The sequence below is a fragment of the Microtus pennsylvanicus genome, chromosome 5 (genome assembly GCF_037038515.1).
Source record: "Microtus pennsylvanicus isolate mMicPen1 chromosome 5, mMicPen1.hap1, whole genome shotgun sequence".
Taxonomy (NCBI): Eukaryota; Metazoa; Chordata; class Mammalia; order Rodentia; family Cricetidae; genus Microtus; species Microtus pennsylvanicus.
The window spans coordinates 134,557,348-134,579,408 of NC_134583.1; the positions used below are offsets into that span (position 1 = coordinate 134,557,348).

Below are 22,061 nucleotides of genomic sequence, written 5' to 3' on the forward strand. Positions count from 1 at the left end.
GCTTTACAGAAGTGGCTACTGACCTATAGACTTTGGGAAGCAGCAGTTGTGTATTGCCGTGTCAGACTGTCCCTCCTTGGAGTCATGGTATTCCAAAACCTGAGAACGTTGCATGACTTTAGGAGAGGGAAGCAGGGAAGGAAGGAGTGTCCCCCTGGGCTTCTTGACTCGGGAAGACTGGTGGCTCTCGAGCTATGGTACTGTTTACAGCAGTTTTGAGGGCGAAGATTTCTCTAGGGAAGGAGTGTTTTATTGCCAAAGGAGTCTATTGTCCAAATTGTTTTTAAAAGATCATTCCTTTGGGGGCTGGAGAGATGACCCAGTGGTTAAGAGCACTTGTTCTTGCAGAGGGCCTGGTTTCCATTCCCACATCCACATAGCAATTCACAACCATCTGTAATTCCAGTTCCAGGAGATCTGATGTCCTCCTCTGATCTCTGTGGGTACCAGGCACACACATGTGCTTATACATATGTGCAGGCAAACATACACGTGTAAAATAAATCTTTTTTAATCCTTTTTTTGACTACTGATTAGGTTAGTTATTTTTATCTTTCTAGTCTAGGTAGCAGGTATTTAAAATGCTTTTAAAATTATTTCCTTCTGCTATATTCTACCCAGAATAGACATACAGAGAAATAGAGGGAAGTAGCAAACATCTTCATTTTTCTATGTGTGTAATGTTTTGCCTACACATATGCCTGTGCACTGTGTGTGCAGTGCCCTCTAAGGCGGGAGGAGACTAGTTAGCTAGCTGTGAGCTTCCATGTGGGTGCTGGTCGTTGAGTCCAGTCCTCTGGAAGAGCAGCCAGCACTCTTAACTGCTAAATCATCTCTCCAGCCCCATTTCTTAATTTTTAGACAGAAATACTGAAATGCTATGTTATTTGTTTTTAAAAATTCCAGCATTAAATGCAGTTTTTTAAATTATTTATTTGGAGGATGTTACTTAGAAGTTGCTTTTTATTGTGAAAAAAAAATGGTCTCACAACTATCTTGTCTTTTAGGACCTAATCCTGGAAGAAAAGACGGAATGTTTTCAGAGTCATCTTTTAATTCTCCACAGGGTGTAGCTATCGTGAATAATGCCATCTATGTGGCCGACACTGAAAACCACCTTATAAGAAAGGTAATTTTCAATTTATTTATTTATTAACGATCTCTGTCTCCTCCCCATCACCGCCTCACATTTCCCTCCCCCTCCCCCAATCAACTCCCCCTCTTTCATCAGCCAGAAGAGCAGTCAGGGTTCCCTGCCCTGTGGGGAGTCCAAGGACCTCCCACCTCCTTCCAGGTCTAGTTAGGTGAACATCCAAACAGCCTAGGCTCCCACACAGCTAGTACATGCAGTAGGATCAAAACCCAGTGCCATTGTTCTTGACTTCTCAGCAGTCCTCATTGTCCGCTATGTTCAGCGAGCCCAGTTTTATCCCATGCTTTTTCAGAGGTAATTTTCAATTTTAAGTTAAAATTTTAATAGTTCCAGTCAAGAAACTCTGATGTTGATCAGGTGTCCAGGGTCGTTGTTGATTAGCAAGTATTTACCCAGACTGTATAATAATATCCACTGTGAGGTATATCTTGATAAAAGCAATGCATTTTCTTTGCTACTGAGTAGGATTTGGCCTATTAAAATGTTCAGTAGATATTTGTTATTAACAAATTATACATACATTTAGTGAAACATTTTGTATGTATTTATTTTTATAAATATACATTGTGACTTAAAGAACTAAAGTGGAGTTTTTAAGTCTAGGAAACTCTTTCTAGACATTTGAATATGCTAATATATTATTGATATAGTTAGGGGAATATCTATTATTTATTACATTCCCTTTTTAGACAGCTCTTTGTTAATATCATTGTGCAAAGGTTGCAGGAAAATGATGCAGTTTTAATTACTGAGCTCTTCTGAGTAATTGCGGAGTTATCCTATGGTTCTGTCATAGCTGTCTGGTCATTCTGGGAAGTGGTGAGAGGACGAGTCAGCACGGCAGAAGTGCTTGTCCTTAGTTAGCTGTGCCCATTCCCCTGCTTCACAGCTTGGTGATTTCCAAGTACTGCACGAGATGCTATTCAAATGCTTGTTTATTGAAGTAGTATAATCACAAAAATGGTGGATTTCCTAAAGTCCGTACATTCTGTGCGACAGGACAGTGTCTGCGAAGACAGGAAAAGTAATAGTTACTGCATTTTAATTTGAAGACCTCGTTTGCAGATGTCTTCTAAGTTCATTACCCTCTTACAGTCTCTCACACAAACATCGCTCGTTTGTCTAGAACAATTTCTTGATTAACCTATAGGGTTGTTTGGGTGTTGTTTTTGTTGTTGTTTCTTTGTTTTGGCTTTTTGAGACAAGGTTTCTCTGTGTAAGAACCCTGGCTGTCCTGGAACTCACTCTGTAGACCAGGCTGGCCTGGAACTCAGAGATCTGCCTGCCTTTGCCTTCCTAATGCTCAGGTTAAAGGCATGCACCACTGCCGCCTGGCCAATTTACACATTATGTTGCCTCTTCACACTTCCCTTGCCATTCCCTCACACAAGCAAACCATAGATAGCCATTTTGATATGCTTTTCTGCATGGGACCCCGAAAAGCCTCAGTGTCCTGTGCTCGTGATTGTCTTAATGACTTTATTATGCAAACATCAAAAAGACCACCCAAGTAAATTAGAACTCACTAGTTTGTAATCAGTTTAACAGGTTTTGTAGTCATAACTTTAAGCTGTTTTAGAATTTTTCAGCTCCCAATTAAGAATTGTCACACAAAGATAATCGCCATACCCAGCGCTAGGATCAACTTTCTGTCTCTCGATAGGCCCTTCCTGACCTCTCACACAGTAGAATTCTGTGAGGGATGGTTTCCTCTTCAGTCTTGCATGATGTTGTACAGTTCATCCATGAGGTAGCATGTTGGGACTTCATTCCCTTCTATTACTAGGAAATGGGAGGGATAATTGTGTATATGTAAGTGACAAGTCTGCTGTGATTACTCTTTAAAACATTGTGTTTCGAATATTTTGTGTGTTCTATTAGAATTATTCACGTATTGAAAGCAAACTAACATGTATTGAATAAAGGCTTACTGAATTTTTTATAGATCGACCTAGACGCTGAGAAGGTGAGCACTGTAGCTGGCATTGGCATTCAAGGGACAGATACAGAGGGGGGAGAGAAAGGAGAGAAGCAGCCCATCAGCTCCCCTTGGGATGTCGTGGTCGGAACCTCAGGTACGAGAGCTTAGCCGCTGATGCCAGGAACGTCTGCTAATAAAAATAAGATCTGATATTTACAAAATTCTTTTCTGTTATGCAGGGGTGGCACACACCTTTAATCCCAGCACTAAGGAATCAGAGACAGGTGGATCTCTTGAGTTCAAGGCCAACCTGGTCTATAGAGTTCTAGGACAGCCAGGGCTGTACAGAGAAACCCTGTCTTGAGACAAAAAAATTATTTTCTAACTTTTTTAATTAAAAATATTCTTGAAATGATCATTTGGGTTAATCATGTAGCTTCTTTTATACATTTGTATTGTGATTTGGAACTTACTGATGGTGTAAAACAGAGGCAGCCATAGTAATGCGCGTTCTGCACGGTGGTGGTCGTGCATACCTTTAATCCCAGCACTTGGGAGGCAAAGGCAGAAGGATCTCTGTGAGTTCAAGGCCAACCTGGTCTACAGAGGAAGTTCTAGGACAGGCTCCTAAGATACAGGGAAACCCTGTTTTGAACCCCCCACAAAGAAGAATGACCTGTTCTATGTAGCATATTATACTTTACCAAAAACGATTAGCTGACTCACTCTTGGATCGGCTCAGTACACAATAAATTCTAATTTAAAGATTCTCATCTTATCTGCATCTTTAACTGTTGTAGGTCTAAATATTTTTAAATTGATGGAATTGTGGTTTCAGGAACTACAAAGATTATCCGTGAGTGCCATATTCCTTAACAATATCTTTGTTTACTTTAGTTGAAAAAGAAACTGAGATATCAAAGAGGAAGCTAACTTACCTTTTTCATTAAAAAAAAACCCAAGTATTGAAATAAGATAGATCTTTTGAGTAATAAAAATATTCCCTAATGAGTTAGGCAGATGCTGATAATAAACGAGCCATGCTGTTTGTGTGGTCTGTGTTACCCATGTCAATACATCAATATCATATCAATAGCAGAAATGCCAGGATTCTTGTCATTGATCCTCAGCAGTGCTGGGATGGCTGTTAGCTACATGCCTAAGATCAAACGTAGAGAAAGTAGAATATATTGGAACTAGAATTTGAAACTAAGTGGTTCATGTGATCATATTTGCTTATTTGAATGACTTTGTGTTGCGGATACTTGCCTTGCTTTGCCATGCTAGTACCATCTCTCAAGAGAGGGAAAAGTCTATGCTTTATATGTAAAATTAATAGCCAGTATTTAAATAGTGTTGTTCGTATTTGCTACTTTATGTCTTCTGTATCTGTTAGTAATTAACACAATGATGCTATGTTAAGAAGACTCGTCAAACCTAATTCCTTATTTCTTCCGCACAAATAGTGTTGCAAATGAGTCACCTAAGCCTGAGCTGACCTGGGCTTCTCTCAAGCTGTGTCTTGAGTCTACATCTGGTTTGTGTGGTCTATGTAGCATGTTTGATTTTAACAGAAGGTAAACAACCTAAGAAGACAAACTACAACATACATAAGATTTTGCTCATATTCTATCTACTTTGTAAACAGAATTCACCTTCATTTATCCACCACCCAGACCCAAATAACCACACAGAAACTATATTAACTACAGCACTGCTTGGCCAACAGCTTAAGCGTATTCCTACCTAGCTCTTATATCTTAAATTAACCCATTTCTATTCATCTGTGTATCGCCACGAGGCTGTGACCCACCAGAAAGGTTCTGGCCTCCTTCTCCTTCAGCAGCTACATGGCGTCTGCCTGACTCCACCTTCTTTCCTCCGCTATCTCTGCTTGGATTTCCTGCCTTGCTATATTCTGCCCTGCCATAGACCAAAGTAGCTTCTTTATGAACCAATGGAAATAAAACATATTCACAGCATATAGAGTACTTGCCTACTGTTACTAGAACAAGGCCTGGGAATTGAGATTTGTCATACGTTAAGAGTGCTGCTTGCTGCCCTTCTGAAGGACCTGTGCACTCACTCACGTTGGTGTTCACAACCACCTGTAACTCTAGCTCCAGGGCATCTAAGAGTAAAACAGAAGCACAAGGCATACAAGCTAGTTCCAAGTTGGAGGACAGGGATGTATACTTTACTTCTGTGAGGCTGTCTATGGGAAGGGTATAGACACAGATGGGCAAAGAACCAGAAATGTGCAACTTATATCATGTCTACCAGAATTTCATCGCTTAAAATCACAGTGCACTTAACTAAGAAAAATTACATAATGGCCAAGGAGTATTTTGAGTTTTATCCAGGCTAAAAGCTTTTCAGTTGTACCTTGTAGTGTGGTGTTGCTGGTTGTGTATCTTTGTATTAAAAATACACTCATCTTCTCCCTAAGAAAAATTCTAACTCTGTTGACAGGTATTCTGTTAGGTTCTAAGTCAAGTGACATGCCATTTGAGATATGCATTTATTAACCCTAGTTTTGAGTTCTGCTTTAGCTCAGCTCATAGCTCTGCCTTTAACTTAGTTCTGAACACATTTTGTGGTCGTTTGAATGAGAATGACTCCATATGCTCACACTTGAGTGTCTGATCCCTTAAGACACTTGAGAGCATCATCCACTCCAGAAAATGCTTCTTCTTAAGTTCTTTCTAATGTTTTAAAAAATTTATAGTTTCCTTATATTTTATGTAATTTATGAATGTGAGAAGACAGAATTACCAGAAAGAAAACATGAGAAATGGGTTAGCTTGTAACATCTTTAAACAGTGGATTGTGTGTGGTGCACATGCATGGAACACAACTACCCAGCATCATGGACAAGTGGCAGGGGTCTGAGGAAGTTAAGACGCATGAAGCCGTGGAGATACACCCGCACAGATATAAATTTAAAGAGAAGGGAATGAAAAGACCAATTTCTACACTACTGACTTCCAGAAAGAATAGTGGACATGTGACCGTAGAGGGTGCTTGGGGTCTTCACATGATGCTCTCCTCAGGTTTCACTTGCAGTGCCTATCGGATTAGTTACTTAAACTTTCGGTATTACATTTATTTCTCTGTGTGATGTATCTAATTAAAAGTAAAACAGTAAAGAAAAAAGAGGTAAGAAAAAAGAATGAAAAGTAACAAAGACAGATACAGTTGAATTTGTACTTGACCAAGAATCTCAGCTGGTAAACAGCATACCTCAAGGAGACATTAAGAAATAGACTTTAAATGCCTGCTAATTCTAAATATATATGTAATTTGTAAATGTGTGTATTTTTGAATAGTGCCTGTACATTTGACCTAATTATACAACTGCTACAAACAAGTAGAAATAATTAACAAAGTGAATTTTACAAAAGTGAATTTGATCTTAGCACATTACTACGACCTAATTCTCTGTGTGATGCTGATGTCTGTGATGGACTCATCTTTTAGCAACTGTTTACTATGATTCAACTGGTGCCAGACCACATGGGGTGGGTTTCCTGTAGGTCAGAACCTGCCAATGCTGAGCGCTTCCCATGGTCCCGGGTTCAGAAGCCTTTATAGAAAGGACAGTGTGCTTGAGTCCACCAGCCACCTCTGACTCTGATCAGCGTTTCTAGATACAAACCCAGCTGTTCTTCCCTCGCCTATAATGGTTAGAATCCAGTCCAAGTGTGCTCAGCTGATGGTCTGTAGACAAAATGTAATTTGGCCTTTACATACTGAGATATATCACATGACATTCATTAATGTTCTATGAAATACCAGTAAATTTTTTGTTTTAAATATAATCCAATGATGCAGGCATGTTTAAAGGGATACATTTTATGCATTGTGGCCAGTGCACTTTTTATTTTGAAAAACAGCTGTATCTTTATACCTAAAATTTGACAGAAGATTCTTTTTATATACCGTGATTTTATTGAAAAAAATTTGACATACAATATGCTCTAATCATTCTTTCCCCTGTCCTGACTCCTAATCCTCCCCATCATCCCAACTCCTCCTAGTCCTCCCCATCATCCCAACTCCTCCTAGTCTTCCTCATCATCCCAACTCCTCCTAGTCCTCCCCATCATCCCAACTCCTCCTAGTCCTCCCCATCATCCCAACTCCTCCTAGTCCTCCCCATCATCCCAACTCCTCCTAGTCCTCCCCATCATCCCAACTCCTCCTAGTCCTCCCCATCATCCCAACTCCTCCTAGTCCTCCCCATCATCCCAACTCCTCCTAGTCCTCCCCATCATCCCAACTCCTCCTAGTCCTCCCCATCATCCCAACTCCTCCTAGTCCTCCCCATCATCCCAACTCCTCCTAGTCTTCCTCATCATCCCAACTCCTCCTAGTCCTCCCCATCATCCCAACTCCTCTTAGTCTTCCTCATCATCCCAACTCCTCCTAGTCCTCCCCATCATCCCAACTCCTCTTAGTCTTCCTCATCATCCCAACTCCTCTTAGTCTTCCTCATCATCCCAACTCCTCCTAGTCCTCCCCATCATCCCAACTCCTCCTAGTCCTTCCCATCATCCCAACTCCTCCTAGTCCTCCCCATTATCCCAACTCCTCCTAGTCCTCCCCATCATCCCAACTCCTCCTAGTCTTCCTCATCATCCCAACTCCTCCTAGTCTTCCCCATCATCCAACTTTACCTCCTTTCTTCTTCTTTCTTTAAAAAACAAACAGGTTAACAAACCACAAGAAACCCACACCACACATACACACACAAAACCTCCACAAAAATCAGAAACCATAGTATTCAAGCAAAGACCAAAAGAAAACAGTTCCAAACAAAGCAAAACGAGGCATAAAAAGTCTACAAAAGAATGGTTGAGTTTGTTTGTCTTGATTACCTACTGCTAGGCCTGGGGCCCATCCTAAAGTGTGGTTTGTATACCCAGTAAGACTCCATTGGAGAAAACTGTTTTCTTTAGCAAGCAAGCTTCAGTTGCAGATAGCGTCCTGCTTAGCGGTGGGCATTCCATATCCATTTTCCCATCTTAGTGCTGGGACCCCATCTATCTTGAACTAATATGGGCCCTGTGCTGCCATTTTCTCTGAATTCATCTGTCCATCTGTCCTGTTGTGTCTGGAGGAGCCTCCTTCCTTGGAGGCTTCCACCCCTCTAGTCCTTAAAAGCTTTCCACTTCCTCTTATACAGAGATCCCTGGAGCCAAAGGGAGGCTTTCAGAAAGATTTCCCGTTTAGGACCAAGTGCTCCAAAGTCTCCCACTGCATTGTCCAGGGTTAGTTCCTGGCTCCTGTAGGAGGAAGCTCCTCTATGAGAAGATTCTTAAATTATCTCATTTCAGGTTAATGAGGTAAAATTTACAAATGCAAATTTTGTTCTTACTATGTAAAACTGTGATTTCTGATAAATGTGTATGCTCATGTCACTATGACCACAGTCAAGATAAGGGGTGCTGCATCATCCCAGAAAAGTTCTCTCATACCATTTGCTCAGTCTCCCCACGTCACCACGCCCAGTCTAGCCACTGGCAGCAGTGGTCCGTGCTCCCTCAATACAGTGCTCTGTGTCTGCTTCTCCACTGAGCTAACACTGCCAAGGTCTTGCCTGCTCTGGTTTGCTGTTTGTTGTTGAGAAGCAGTGCAGTGCGTGGCTCCTCACAGGCCCTTTGGTGGCTCTGGTTGCTGGGAGCTGTAATACACTAACCCGTTCACCAACATTTGTGGTTCCTATTGTTTGTGGTCATGATGCATTTGCTTCTCTTGGGTAGATGCCTAGAAGTGAAATAGATTGCTGTTGTTTTCCAAAGTGGCTGTTTTCTTCAGTCCCAAGTGTGTGCTTAAAGCTCTTTCCTCTGCCTGTAGGACTTTGCTTAAATTTCTCTTAACACAGTTGTGCTGATTTCTTGTGTGTTTCTGAGCTGAGAAAATGGTTAGCCTTCATTTCAGAAGGTAGTTCTACTTCACAGGTAAGTGTGGGCTGAGCTTGCATAGTTGCTGAGCAGTTTGCTCTACTTTTTGCACTTGGTCTTTTGTTTATAAGGTGTGTGTTTTCTCTGTTTTGAGGCCTCCGCTTTTGGTTTTCAGCAGGTTGGCTGTTAATCCTGAGTTAGCCCACCTGGACTGCTGTGGTGTGATGCCTTCCTTTTCAGTAGTTTGGTGCCCTTGATTCTTTTCTAGGAATCCTGCTATCTCTGCACATCCTCACTTTGTGTTCCTTTCTGACTTGGTAGACATGCAGCTGCTCAGGTCAGATGCCTCGGCTCTCTGTCCCAGAGCCTTTGTACCTTCCCTTCCTTTCTCCTTGTTTAGGTGACTTTGCTTGTCTGTCTGCAGGACTGCCTGTCTACAGGACTGCCTGTCTGCAGGACTGCGTGTCAGCTGATGGCCCTGTTTTGAAGAGTTCTTCATTTCTAGTTCCATGCATTAAAGAGAAACAGTTTGCTCTGCTGTTGGTTCTACAGAAAACTCCCATCCTTCAGGACCGCTGGCTCCCTCTTCCAGTCCTTTGAAGACTTTTAAGTCCGAGTCTCAGAACAACTCTTGTGAATTTAATTCATTGTTTTTGTGCCTCCTCTTCCTCCTCTTCTGGCTTTCATGTTTGTCTCCTGTCATATTTGACTAGAACTATAAAGGCTGCGATAAATAGTGCTTGTGTCATCATGGGGAACTACGTTTGGACGGAAGCTGTGCTTGGCCAGGTTTTATTATAGCTGAGATTACTGCTTGCCCTGGAGCGCCCAGGTCCTCTGGGTGGGCTGTTGGGTGGTGCCAGTGTGGGAAGTGGGGGTCTAGCGACCTGTGGGTCCTATTGATGGCGTTCTTTACCCTCCGTGTTGTGTTCTGTCATCCCACGACACGGAGCCACGTATGGTGCTCTCCATACGCTTGCATCCCCAGAGCAGTCTTCTGGATTGGCTCTGGACTTGGCTGTGCTCTCTGTACGCTTGCATCCCCAGAGCAGTCTTCTGGATTGGCTCTGGACTTGGCTGTGCTCTCTGTACGCTTGCATCCCCAGAGCAGTCTTCTGGATTGGCTCTGGACTTGGCTGTCCTCGCTGCTGCGCAGTCTTGGGAAGACCATTAGCCCAGCTGGGGAAAGAGGTGTGCGCTGCTGCTCCTTCCTCCTTCATGACTCCACCGTGCTTGTGGCTGGCAGAAGTCCTCCACTTTGCTTTTTACCCGGAGGCTTCAGAACTGTGGAGACAGATCTGTTTATACTACAGATTCTACAAGGCCAGCAGGAGGATGCTGGGCACAGTAGCTTAAAATAAGGCAGATTTTTCAAAACTGGACTTTGGATTTATTTTTTCAAATTTCTTTTATTGACTCTATTCCTATTTTTTAAACTGTTTTAGTAATCTTTGTTGATAATTAATGTTTTTAAAAAGGCTTTAGACATTAGAAGGGGTCAACTAGCTTCACATCGTGGAGTAAAAACCTGCAGGTAAAGCTGAGCATCTCGTGCATAAAAACTCCTCTAGATAGAGGGGCTGGAATGTCCACAGGCCAGAGGGAAAGATGCCAGCAAAGAGACAGAACACAAGTTCCCGTCCAAAATGCTTTCTTTCTTCTGCCAGCACCAACGAGGTAAATCGCCAATGAACTCAAGCTCCGGATCTGGCTGTGCAAGTTTTTAAAGCATTACTTAACCTCTCTGAGTTTCAGTTCCTTCATAAAGGAAGATGATGACAGAAGGATTCCCCAAGCTCAGCGCCTGTGCCAGAATGCATCCTCATGGTTATTTTTATCCCCTCACCGATTGGTGTTTCTCAGAAACTCCAAAAGACCAGACCATAAGCTGACAGCCTGTACATTTGTGTCTACCTCACTGTTTGAACTTGTAAAGGAAACCAGTGTGCAGGCCAAGAACAGACAGTTCCCAAACTTTCTGACAGACACACTTTGACCTTTCGTGTGTAGTGAACCACCTGAGCTGACCTACCCTAGTTAGAGACCCAGACTGCGGAGACGGCATTGATCCTTCAGGCAGGTGTGCTCCAGCAGAGCGCTCCTTTGCAAAGCTCCTTTGTAGGCTTTAGTCGAGAGACTCCGAAGTTGAAAGTAAACTTTGCCTGACTCACCCATCCTAACGTTTCATCTCTCCTGCGCCATGTTTCTCTTTTGGTTTGTTTGGGCAGAGTGTTGCTTGTGTGGCACAGTCTGGCCTAGAATTGACTGTGTCCCGAACCCTGTGATTTTCCTGCCTTGGCTTCTTGAGTGCTGGGATTACAAGTTTGCTCCACATACCCAGCGAGAGAGGCAGGGCCAGTGTTAGGTGTGAGCAGAGTGCCCCTATGGTGCCTTAGGCTCAAACTGATCCAATTCCTCATCCATTTTAAATGAAGAGCCAACAGAATGTGCTAGTGAATTGTGTGGCCTGTGAGAAAAAGTATCAAGGAGGGTGACGTCAGGGCTCACAACCCAAGAAGCAAGATGGGAAGCCAAGTTGTTCATGGTGGTCCTGTAATGGTGGTTGGTGAAGAGGGCACGTGCATACTTGTGCAGTGTTGTTGGCCCCGTTACAATCACGCACCGACAGTGTGCAGGTAGTTTATTCTCTGAGCGCATCCCTGACCTTGCTGAACTCACTTACAGTTCTAATCCTGTCACCTGCTGATACTTGCAGTTCCACTGAAAATATTTGCATTTTTCCTTTTGTTTTGCACGCTAGGCCTTCATCTGATATTATATAGAGGTAATGAAAAGACTCTTGTTTATCTCATTTCTGTTGGCAAGGATGTGTTCATAGAGTTTTCTTCATTAACTGTGATGGTTGCTATCAATTCTTTTGAAAGTATTCTTTATCAAATTAAATGGGTTATCTGTGGATCTTAGTTTCCTCAGGGTTTTTAAAACTAGAACCATTAAAAGGTACTGAGAGACTGTATTTTCATCTATAGCTTGAGAAGTCTCAGCCCTGTGAGACACTAAGCCTAGCTCCATTGTAAATTATCTGGAAAAAAAAAAAGCAAAGTGAAATCACTTTGTGTGTAATTCAGCTAGACTTACATGTCTTTAACATTTAAAAAAGAAATAGAAGTGATTTATAATAAAATAAGGATTCATTCTGTGACTGCTCCGGCCTGGCCTTGGTTACCATACAAGGTAATGTCTGTCTCTGTGTAAAGCTGGCTTTAGACTGAGATTTCATCCCCTTCAGTGTGCTGATCTTGGAGGAAGCAGCACAGGTTTGCATTGATAGCAGACTTGTTTAATTAGAGACAAATTATTAGCAGTATTAGAAAGATCAGCCTTCATTAGGATAACTTCAGGGCTTCTGGAAAAATGAGAACATTTTTCTGCTGTTGACCAGGGGAAAGGTTACTTACTCAGTAAGTGTTTGCCGAGAATCTGCTATGGGAAGCCACTGTTTTAGTTGTTGGTAGTGAAGCTGAATGAAGCAAAGCTTCTTCCCTCTGTGAAGTGCTGGATGGAGGAGAGCAGCAAGCAAGCTGCACATAGGATGGTGACAAGCACCACAGGAAACAGTGATGCAGGGTAATAGGTCAGATGTGTGTGCACATGTGCATGCCTGCGTGCTCGCCACGAATTCACTCACTCACGAACAAGCTGTGTTGGGTAGGGAAGCAAGAAAGAAGTCTTGAGTTGAGTTGAGTTCCATGCTAAGGGCTGAAGGTGAAAGTCCTAGGAGGAGGGAAGAGGAACAAAGTTGGTGTAGGAACTGAGCAGATGTGTGGTGCCCAGCATGTGCGGTCCTGTGTAGGAGCTGAGCAGATGTGTGGTGCCCAGCATGTGCGGTCCTGTGTAGGAGCTGAGCAGATGTGCGGTGCCCAGCATGTGCGGTCCTGTGTAGGAGCTGAGCAGATGTGCGGTGCCCAGCATGTGCGGTCCTGTGTAGGAGCTGAGCAGATGTGCGGAGCCCAGCATGTGCTGTCCTGTGTAGGAGCTGAGCAGATGTGTGGTGCCCAGCATGTGCGGTCCTGTGTAGGAGCTGAGCAGATGTGTGGTGCCCAGCATGTGCGGTCCTGTGTAGAAGCTGAGCAGATGTGCGGTGCCCAGCATGTGCGGTCCTGTGTAGGAGCTGAGCAGATGTGTGGTGCCCAGCATGTGCGGTCCTGTGTAGAAGCTGAGCAGATGTGCGGTGCCCAGCATGTGCGGTCCTGTGGTGGTACTTAACTTCCAGAGCCTCTGCTCATCGTTCAGGTCATCTTTTGAGATGGGCAGTCATAGCATCGCAGAAACTTCAGCCAGTATTCAAATTTGAACTGTTTGGCTCCTCAGCCATGGGAGCAATGCTTGTTTCAGAGGCTGTCACAACTCGAGGTGCATAATTTAGATCCATTAAGAGAATTAGGAGGGCTTCAGACTATAACTGTCTACAGTTCTTTGTGTGTTAGTCTAATATGTTACTGGATAAATACAGGCTGTGGAGTATCGTGAGTGGGGAACATTACTGATTATGTAAAGTATTATTCATTTCTGCCTTTTATTTGTATTTCTTACTGAAGCTTTTATTGTATTTTGTTGTTCATTTCCTTAGTTAATAATGCCACTATCTAATCAGGAGCATGAACTCATTGTCATTGATTGATGTGATGAGCTTATAGTCGTAGATTTGTGCCGGCTTTAGCACAAGTGAGCAGTTGTAAACTCAGTGCTTTGTCGGGTGTCGTCTGTTGGGGGACAGCAGCAGTCAAACTTTTGACTCTCTCTGTGGGAGACATTGTGTCGGACTCCAGGACGTGTGGCCTTGTAGACGCAATAGTGCTTGCCTAATGCAGCATGCTGTAGAGGTAAGAGCCAGTGCATGGAATAATGGTCATGACTGACATTTGAGTACTGTTGCCTGTAGGCACTTTTCATCCGAATGTCATCATATCTGAAATAATGAAATATTTTATTAGCTTAGATGACAGTCATTTTAGTAGTCCCAGAGAGTAGTAGACCTAGAATAACTGAAGGAGCAGTGTGGTGTGTAAAACATTAGTTGTGCACATCTTTGATCTGGTTTTAACGTGATAAAGCAGAGACTGAGCCCCATAATACACGGACAATAGTGTGCCTGTTCGTACACTTGCATCTGCAGGCGTGACTGTGTGAAGGAGGTAAACTGAGATACTTTCTATCGTAGCAGCTAAGAACAGAGGACATCAGCACATCAGAGCTCAGCCTGGCTTGGGCCCAGAGTTCAGTTCCTTCCTTTACTAGCCGCTGGCCTGACCTGCTTTCCTCTCCGTGCATAGTCGCTCTTCTGGAGTTAGGCTTTCTAATAGAGAAAACCATAATGAGTTTGGGGGAAGCACTTGGCATTGTAGCATCTGTAATTATTTGAGAACCATCATTATTGTGGGTTGTCTTTGTTGTTACTAAACTAAAAGATGCTTAAAAATTTTTACTAATTAAGGAAGAAATACCCTTCTCATCACAAAATACTTGAACTTAAAGAGATTACAAATAAAATAACTTTCTATAAGATAATGTGTTACCAGACTTCTTTAGTTAAAATGTCTGTTATTTCAAAATACCTCCTAGTTAAATTAAATGGGTTAACTGAATTAATCTGAGAAGTAGAACTTTGTTCCTTTCTAATAAGTGTTACATCATTCAGTGTCTAGAAGTAGAATGGAGAAAGCAGTGCAGTCAGCAGCTGTACTATAATGTGTTGTCCTCTTGGTCTGATAAGCCAAGGCTGCCATGTGGTGTGAGGATCTGAACTCGTCTGCAGCACCCACATAAAAGCCCGGCCACTGAGGCATGTCCCTATAGTTCCAGCACTGGGAGACTGAGACAGGAGGATACTTTGGGCTTCCCAGTAGTCAGCCATAGCAAGCTCCAGGTTCAGTGAGTGCCTGTCTACTAAGGGAATGAACTAGAGCATGACTGAAGAAGACTCAACATTGACCCCTAGCCTCCATGTTCACACGCGTGCACTTTCCCACAGACACGCCCATAAATTCTATAACCAACTAGACAAATGGATTTTTAAATGACTGTTGTTCTTTGTGTCTAAACGTCAAATCTCATATGGTCATACACATTCCTTATACTTTTTGTTGTCATTTTGTTTTAACACAGAGTCTCCACTTTGTAGCCCAGGCTTGCCTGGGACTCGCTGTGCAGTCTTAACAGGCTTCCAGCTTGAGCTGTTCCCCTCTGGCCCCGGGCTCCGGGCTGCAGACTTGTGCCACCGCCCTGCTCTGGAAAGCATCTTTTCTTGCATAGAAATTGCAGGGGTTTCTTACATAATATCAGCCTACTTTTTTGTGTCACAAAGTTTTGTTTATGAATCAGTGTTTAAAAGCATTGTTTCCAGAGGTGCAGGTTGACATTCTGCTATTAAGAATGTGTGGATTTGATTGAAGGAAATGGAAATGCTAATGGCTTCGATTTTGTCATTACAGTTTGTAAACATGTATTGAATTATCGCCCTGTACTGCATTTAATTAAAAACCATTACAACTTTGAGTTCTGGTGAAAGTGTTGCAGGTGAGAGGATGGATCTGTAGATCGATCTCTCACTAAGGAGCGTTTTCCAAAACAGCTGACTTAAAAATTAGTATCAGCCATTGAATTTTCATTTCTGAGAAGTGTCATACTAATCTGATAGATATATAATACATTCAACGTACTTTTTTGAAGGTTCAGAGGTCCAAAGAAATAACATCCTGTGGATAGCCATGGCTGGGACTCATCAAATATGGGCGCTCCTCCTGGACTCTGGCTCCCTGCCAAAGAGAAGGTAAGTGACTACTGTGCCTCTTTGGGGTCCTTCAGGTGCCCTTCCCCAGGTCATCATCCTCATAACACCTGCTGCTGTACTTGTCAGCATGTGCTGGCCACACACTGTAGGAAAGCTTGGAGCAGGGTTTCTTGCTCACTCATGTAGAGTCCCTGGGGAGCACTGGTCCCCAGGCTGAGGAAGCAGCTGCTGAGAGGGGGAGGCAGTGAGTCACTAACTGGCTCCCGAAGCTGCTGCTCAGAAATGACATACATCACTTGGACTTGTATTTCATCAGCCATGGTTAAGCTTTGTGGCTGCATCTAATTCCTAAGAGCCTAGGGGAGGCCTTTCTTCCAAGTACCTAGAGAGAGAACTAGAAATGATTAGGTAGGGCTTTAATTCTTTGCCACAGAACAAGTGTCTGTGGTCACTCCTTCAGGTGGCTGAGTGCTGCATGGTTACCGCTCAGACATAGTCAGGCCTGAAACTGAATCCCAGCTGCTACTTACTGTGTAAGCATAGGTGAGCCCCTTTAGCTCTCTGTCATTTTCTGTCACCGCATGTTCTTGGGTCACCTCATGGGATTGCTGCCACTGTTGAGCCTGTGAGGATGGGAGGCAGTATCTCTCCACTGTCTCTTACTTCTCCCTCAGCCTCACGCAGAGCTGGCCACTCTCCTCTGTGGCTTCACTCTGTGCCTTCTCTCTCACCTCTCTTCTCTTGGCTCACACTTATCTTTAACTTGTTCTTCTTACTAGACTACCTTGTAAAGAAAGCAGTCTTGCCCCATTATGGTTGTGTGTCTAGTACAGAACAGCTCAGTAAGAGCTTTAGAGTAAGAAAACAAGTGAAAGTCCTGGTGAGGTTTCTATTGGGATAAACATCATGCCCAGAAGCAGCTTGGGGAGGAGAGGGTTATTTAAGCTGACAGGCTAGTCCCTCCTGGTGGACCCTGAGGAAGGAACATAACAGTGGCCATTAGGAAATGCTGCTTACTGCCTTGCCCAGTTTTCTTTCTTATACACCTCAGTACCATGTGTCCTGGAGTGGCATCACCCACAGTGGGCCCTTTCATAATAGTAATCAGTCAAGAAAATGACCCATAAGTTTGACCACATGGCAGTCTGAAGGAAGAGTTTTCTCAACTGAAGTTCCTCCTTCTCTGTAACATGAAGGAGCAGGCTTGTTGGGATTTCTGTCCTGCCTTGTTCCCACAGCTAATAGCCCCAAAGAAAATCACACAGAGATATCCATAAGTTATAAAACTGATTGGCCCATTAGCTCAGGCTTCTTATTAGCTCTTGTAGCTTATGTTAACCCATTAGTATATGTTAGCCACGTGGCTCAGTACCTTTTTCAGCGGGTAGATCACATCCTGCTTCTTTCATGGTCTGGACAGGATTGGGGAGGAATAGACTTCCTCCTTCCCAGCATTCTCCTGTTCTCCTTTGCCCCGCCTCTACTTCCTTTCTGGTTGACCTGCCTATACTTCCTGCCTGGCCAACCAGCGTTTATTTAAAACATGATTGATAGAATACAGACAATTCTTCCACACCACTTCCCCCTCTTTTTTTTTTTAAACAAAGGAAAATATCCATAGTTCATTTTTTGAGAATGTGGGTATAGTATTCCAGGCTACTTCTGGCTGGTTGGGGGCGCTGATAAATCTTATGGGGACCTAAAGAAAATTTAAAGTTATGATCAAGTCCTGACTGGAGTATCCTGTGAGGCTTGATCATTTCAGGCAGCATCTTGAATCTGTTCTGGATGTAGAACTCAGACATCTGGGCCATCTGTTCCTACAGGAGATTTCTCAGGTGGTCTTCTGTGATCAAACCTGATTTTTCTTAATTCAGAATGAATCCACAGTCTTTCGTTTTCTGTGGAAACAAAAACAAAATCTCTTCTCCAAAGTAACATACCTTTTGACTTCAATTTTGAAGTCAAGGTATTTTCAAAATACCTATCTTGGATTAATTCAGCAGCATTTATAAGCAAATATCTTTTAGCAGCTGTTGCTCCTTCCTCAGCATTCAAAAAATTCAAACAGAGCATAATAACGTACAGTATCAAAATTCTCTGTGTGTTTTCCATCTTTATGCAGCTTTACTTTAACGTCTATTTCTTTTATTTTTACTTTTACTGTTTGAGACAGGTTCTCTGTATATCTTTGGCTGTCCTGGAATTCCCTCTGTAGACCAGGCTGTCCTTGAACTCATAGAGATCCTCCTGTTTCTGCCTCCCAGGTGCTGGGATTAAAAGTGTGTACCACCACACCCAACTACTCTCTTTCTTTTTTATTTTAAGGACTTTAACCTTTTTTTCAAGCCTGCATATATGTTTAACACACTGTAAACCATTTAGAGGTTTTTGTTGTTTTTTTTTATTCTCTCTCTTCAATTGATCCATAGTCAGACAGCCTGCCTGAAAGAGTCAGAGTTTGCCCTGGCAGGATGGCCCAGAAAGCTGGCATTTTAAAACAGCACGGCCTTTTTCCTGCTAATGGCTGAAAACCGAAAAGCATTTCATCAACACTATTTAAGTGTTCATGGCAGGCCTCTTAAAAGAGCTGCAAACTGTGAGAAATGACAGAAACGGCTACCTAAACAGTCACCCAAGGTTCCTCTGCAGTGTTGGGGCATCCATCCATCTTCAGCCTGCAGGCCTAGAGTTCTGTGAAGCAGGGTTTTGAAGGACTATCCTGCTGGTTCTTGGCAAGGTTCTGTAGTCACTCCCTTTTGCGTCCTGCTTGTGTCTGCAATAGAGGGAGGGGCACTTTCTTGCCCAGTAGGTTTTTGGGGTTTTTTTTTTTTTGCCACAAACAAAGTAAACTCCATGAAGAGTTTCTTCCATGCCCATCATTTTCTCTGAAGTAGATTCGTGCTGCCAGGAGCAGACATGTCTCATTGTCATAAAAGAAGGAACATATATGTTATTGAAACATCTTAAATGACATATTCTATAGACCTCTGAAGTATTTGAAGACCTATTTAAAATATCTCTGTTTAACCTTGAAAACATAATTAATATAGATACAAGGGGTATTTTTGTTTTTTGTTATTGTTGTTGTTGTTTGATCAGGACAGGGTTTCTCTGTATAGTCCTGGCTGTCCTGAAACTCGCTCTGTAAACTAGGCTGGTCTCAAGCTCAGAGAGATCCATCTCCCTCTGACTCCCAAGTGCTGGGATTAAAGGCTCCACACTGGGCTCATCACCATTATCTTTATTAGTAGAAAGGGATAGCTGTCTAGCAATCAAGATCTCAAAATGTCTAGGGGTGGGTGTAGAACACAGTTGTGGAATGTTTTATGACAGTCATGCATCTAGAACAGTGATTCTCTACTTGTGGGTCATGACCCCTTTGGGTCCAATAACCTTTTCACAGGGTTCGTCTAAGATCATTGGAAAACACAGATATTTACCATGATTCATAACAGTAACAAAATAGAGTTATGAACTAACACTGAAAGTAATTTTATGGTTGGGGGTTACCACAGCATGAGGAACTATATTAAAGGGAAGATGCATGAAGACTATTGAGAACCACTGATCTAAAACATTTCTGCTAGGTACCATATTAGGCAATAGAGATGAAATGATATGCTCTCTGTTAAAGCTGAAATGAAGACATGCCCAGCCTCAGAAGAATTAGATCAGTGAACAGTGAAAACTGGAGAAATCCTGTGTCGTTAGCACCTCTGGAGCAGGTTCTGAAGTACCCTGGAGGGCTGCTGCAGTGGAGGTCTTCTGAGCCACCACTCATGCCATGATGTCAGGACAAAGGTTGTCACACCTGGAGTCCTTTAAGAGACGAGAGCTTTCCAGAAGCTGATGTAGAAAGTTCTAAGCTGAGAAGTGACTTGGTTAGATCTGTATTCTTGAGAGAACCCTTCTAGTATTCAGAGTGGAACAAGGTGTGACTCAGGAGGCTATAGCTGTCTTCCAGGCCAGAGACAATAGTGACGTGAACACTGTGGTCACCAGTGATACATGAGGTGTGACTATACCAGCACCCACAAGTGACAGCAGCAGAATATGCTGTCAGGGCTGCCTGTGTCTCCCCGAAAGAAGGGGTGTCACTATTTATAATAGGAAAATGGTTGCTCAAGTTACATTGACCTGCATCTTAATTTTGTTGGTGGATTACTCCAAAGTTGGTACAGCACTGCACAGACTGTGTCTAGTGACCCCTAACGCTTTAGTGTCTCTTCTCATCCACTTTATTATCATAGGTTTCCTGTGTGTTGTGACTTCCTCCCTTGCAGTGTAGGTCTTGTACATATTTCTCTGGCCATGTTTCGTGCATTCTGTGCTCTTGCCTTCCATCACCTGCTTCTGCTTGCTTTAGCGTTGAGCAGGTACCAGTTCAGAGTCTGGTCACATTGGACTTCTGTGTGACGCGCCATGTTTGGAGATGGAGAACACAGTCTCTCACTTTGCACTTGAAGTCAGCTTCCTCTTTCTCAGTACCATGTCTTCTTAATCCTTTTGGCATAAATTTAGAAATCAAGGTGTAAACTTCCTCTGCATTACAAAAGGAATCATCACAGTCTTTCTTTTCAACTTTTTGAGACATGATCTCAGCAGCTGTTGCTCTGCGCTGCTCTCAGTAGGCTGTTCCCAGAGTGGAGAGGAGATTTTCGTACAGTTGATCGTTTAGTGCAGCAGAGTCATTATGTCGTTTCTGAAAATGGTCATGCTTGTAGAAGACACAGGCGTTTTTAAAGAAAACTAGTCTCTTTATTAATAAATTCCCTTCTAGAACTGCTGTTCTATGAAACTAAGAAGTTAAAATGAGAATAAAATCATCTCATTATTTCGTAACAACCTGATCGTTATTGTTGATCCAGGGATTTAGAGGGTGACTTCAGTAGTTAGTATACTGAAGAGAAGTGAGCACTGCACAGTGGCTCACCAAGAGCATGGCTGGACAGACACAGTAGTGGACAGGCAGTCATCACTGCTTCTGTGGGTCTGTTACATTCCTTTTGTAACTTGTGCCTATGCTTGTCTTTCAGTGAGCTAGAGAAAGGAACCTGCCTGCGTGTCGCTGGGAGCGGCAATGAAGAGAACCGTAACAATGCATATCCTCACAAGGCGGGGTTTGCCCAACCTTCAGGTCTCGCTCTCGCCTCAGAAGATCCCTGGAGCTGCCTCTTTGTGGCAGATAGTGAGAGCAGTACAGTGAGAACCATCTCACTCAAAGATGGAGCCGTGAAGCACCTCGTAGGAGGAGAGCGAGATCCCATGGTAAAGAAGTCACTATGTGCAGTTCCCTGGATTTTGAGTTATTCATAAAATTTAGGAGGTTCATTCCTAGCCTATCTGTGATAGAATGTAGTTAACCCAGAGACAGTGACTGTAAAGAAACTCAAGTGAGGCCTTGAAAAGGGACCCTGCCTGATTACACGTAATGCTGAGGCTCCCTTAGAGCATCTGATAAAGTAGCTGCTGTTGGACAGCAGAGAGACTGCTTTGGGTATAGCGGTGGACTGGACAGAGCACTAGACTGCAGACTTGGCCTCTTCCTGAGCAGACGCTGGCCTCTGTGAGTGCCGCAGCAATCAGCCCGCAGACGCTCGCTGCACTCTCCAGTCTGTCACACTCCCAGCTCCCCAAGGAAACCAGAGCTTCCCCTTTAGCTTTACTAACACGACGACCTTAGGGTTCACTTTATCTAACAAAACACTGAAAGTTTTTAATAACTGCTGTTTCTTTCTCTTTAAAAAAATACAATAAAAGAATTTATTTGCTTTTGGTGATATTGATGGAGTAGGCATCAATGTGAAGCTTCAGCATCCGCTCGGGGTTGCATGGGACGCGAAGAGGAATCTGCTCTATGTGGCAGACTCCTATAATCATAAGGTGAGTCTCAGCTGAAGACAAGGGGCTTGCTTTTGACCCAGGGGCTACCTGCCAGTGCCACTCTAGTGCAGAGAGCAGCTGTAGCCCTCGGAGCCTTGTGGTGTCTGAACTGAGGAAATGCTGGCTAATTCCTGTGCCTGTGACTTAAATGTATGAACTGTGACCCATCAAAGCTGCTTGGTAAGGAAGTCAGGAAACAAGGAGATGCGTTACAGAAAGTGTGAGCACAGGTGTTGGAGTTGCGTTTTGTTGCCATGGTAAATCTGACCAAAGGCAGTGTAAGAGGGAGATTCATCTGGCTCACACCCAGGTTAAGGCCGTCCCAGAGGGAAGTCAAGGCAGGAAGTGAAGGCAGGCCTACTTGCTACTTGCTCACAGACCCAGGCTCACCTGACCAGGGATTGGCCCTACCCATAGTGGGGTGAGCCTCCCCATATTAATAAA

General features: G+C 43.3%; 1 protein-coding gene across 1 annotated transcript in view; it reads left to right on the top strand.

Annotated features, from left to right (window-relative positions):
* Positions 1-22,061, top strand: part of Nhlrc2 (NHL repeat containing 2) — a 49,429-nt gene that overhangs the window by 22,196 nt on the left and 5,172 nt on the right. The window contains exons 4-8 of the mRNA XM_075974502.1: positions 1,008-1,129; positions 3,099-3,228; positions 15,671-15,770; positions 20,771-21,002; positions 21,495-21,617. Of these exons, the coding sequence (XP_075830617.1) occupies positions 1,008-1,129; positions 3,099-3,228; positions 15,671-15,770; positions 20,771-21,002; positions 21,495-21,617 (707 nt within the window). The remainder of the gene's footprint in view (positions 1-1,007; positions 1,130-3,098; positions 3,229-15,670; positions 15,771-20,770; positions 21,003-21,494; positions 21,618-22,061) is intronic.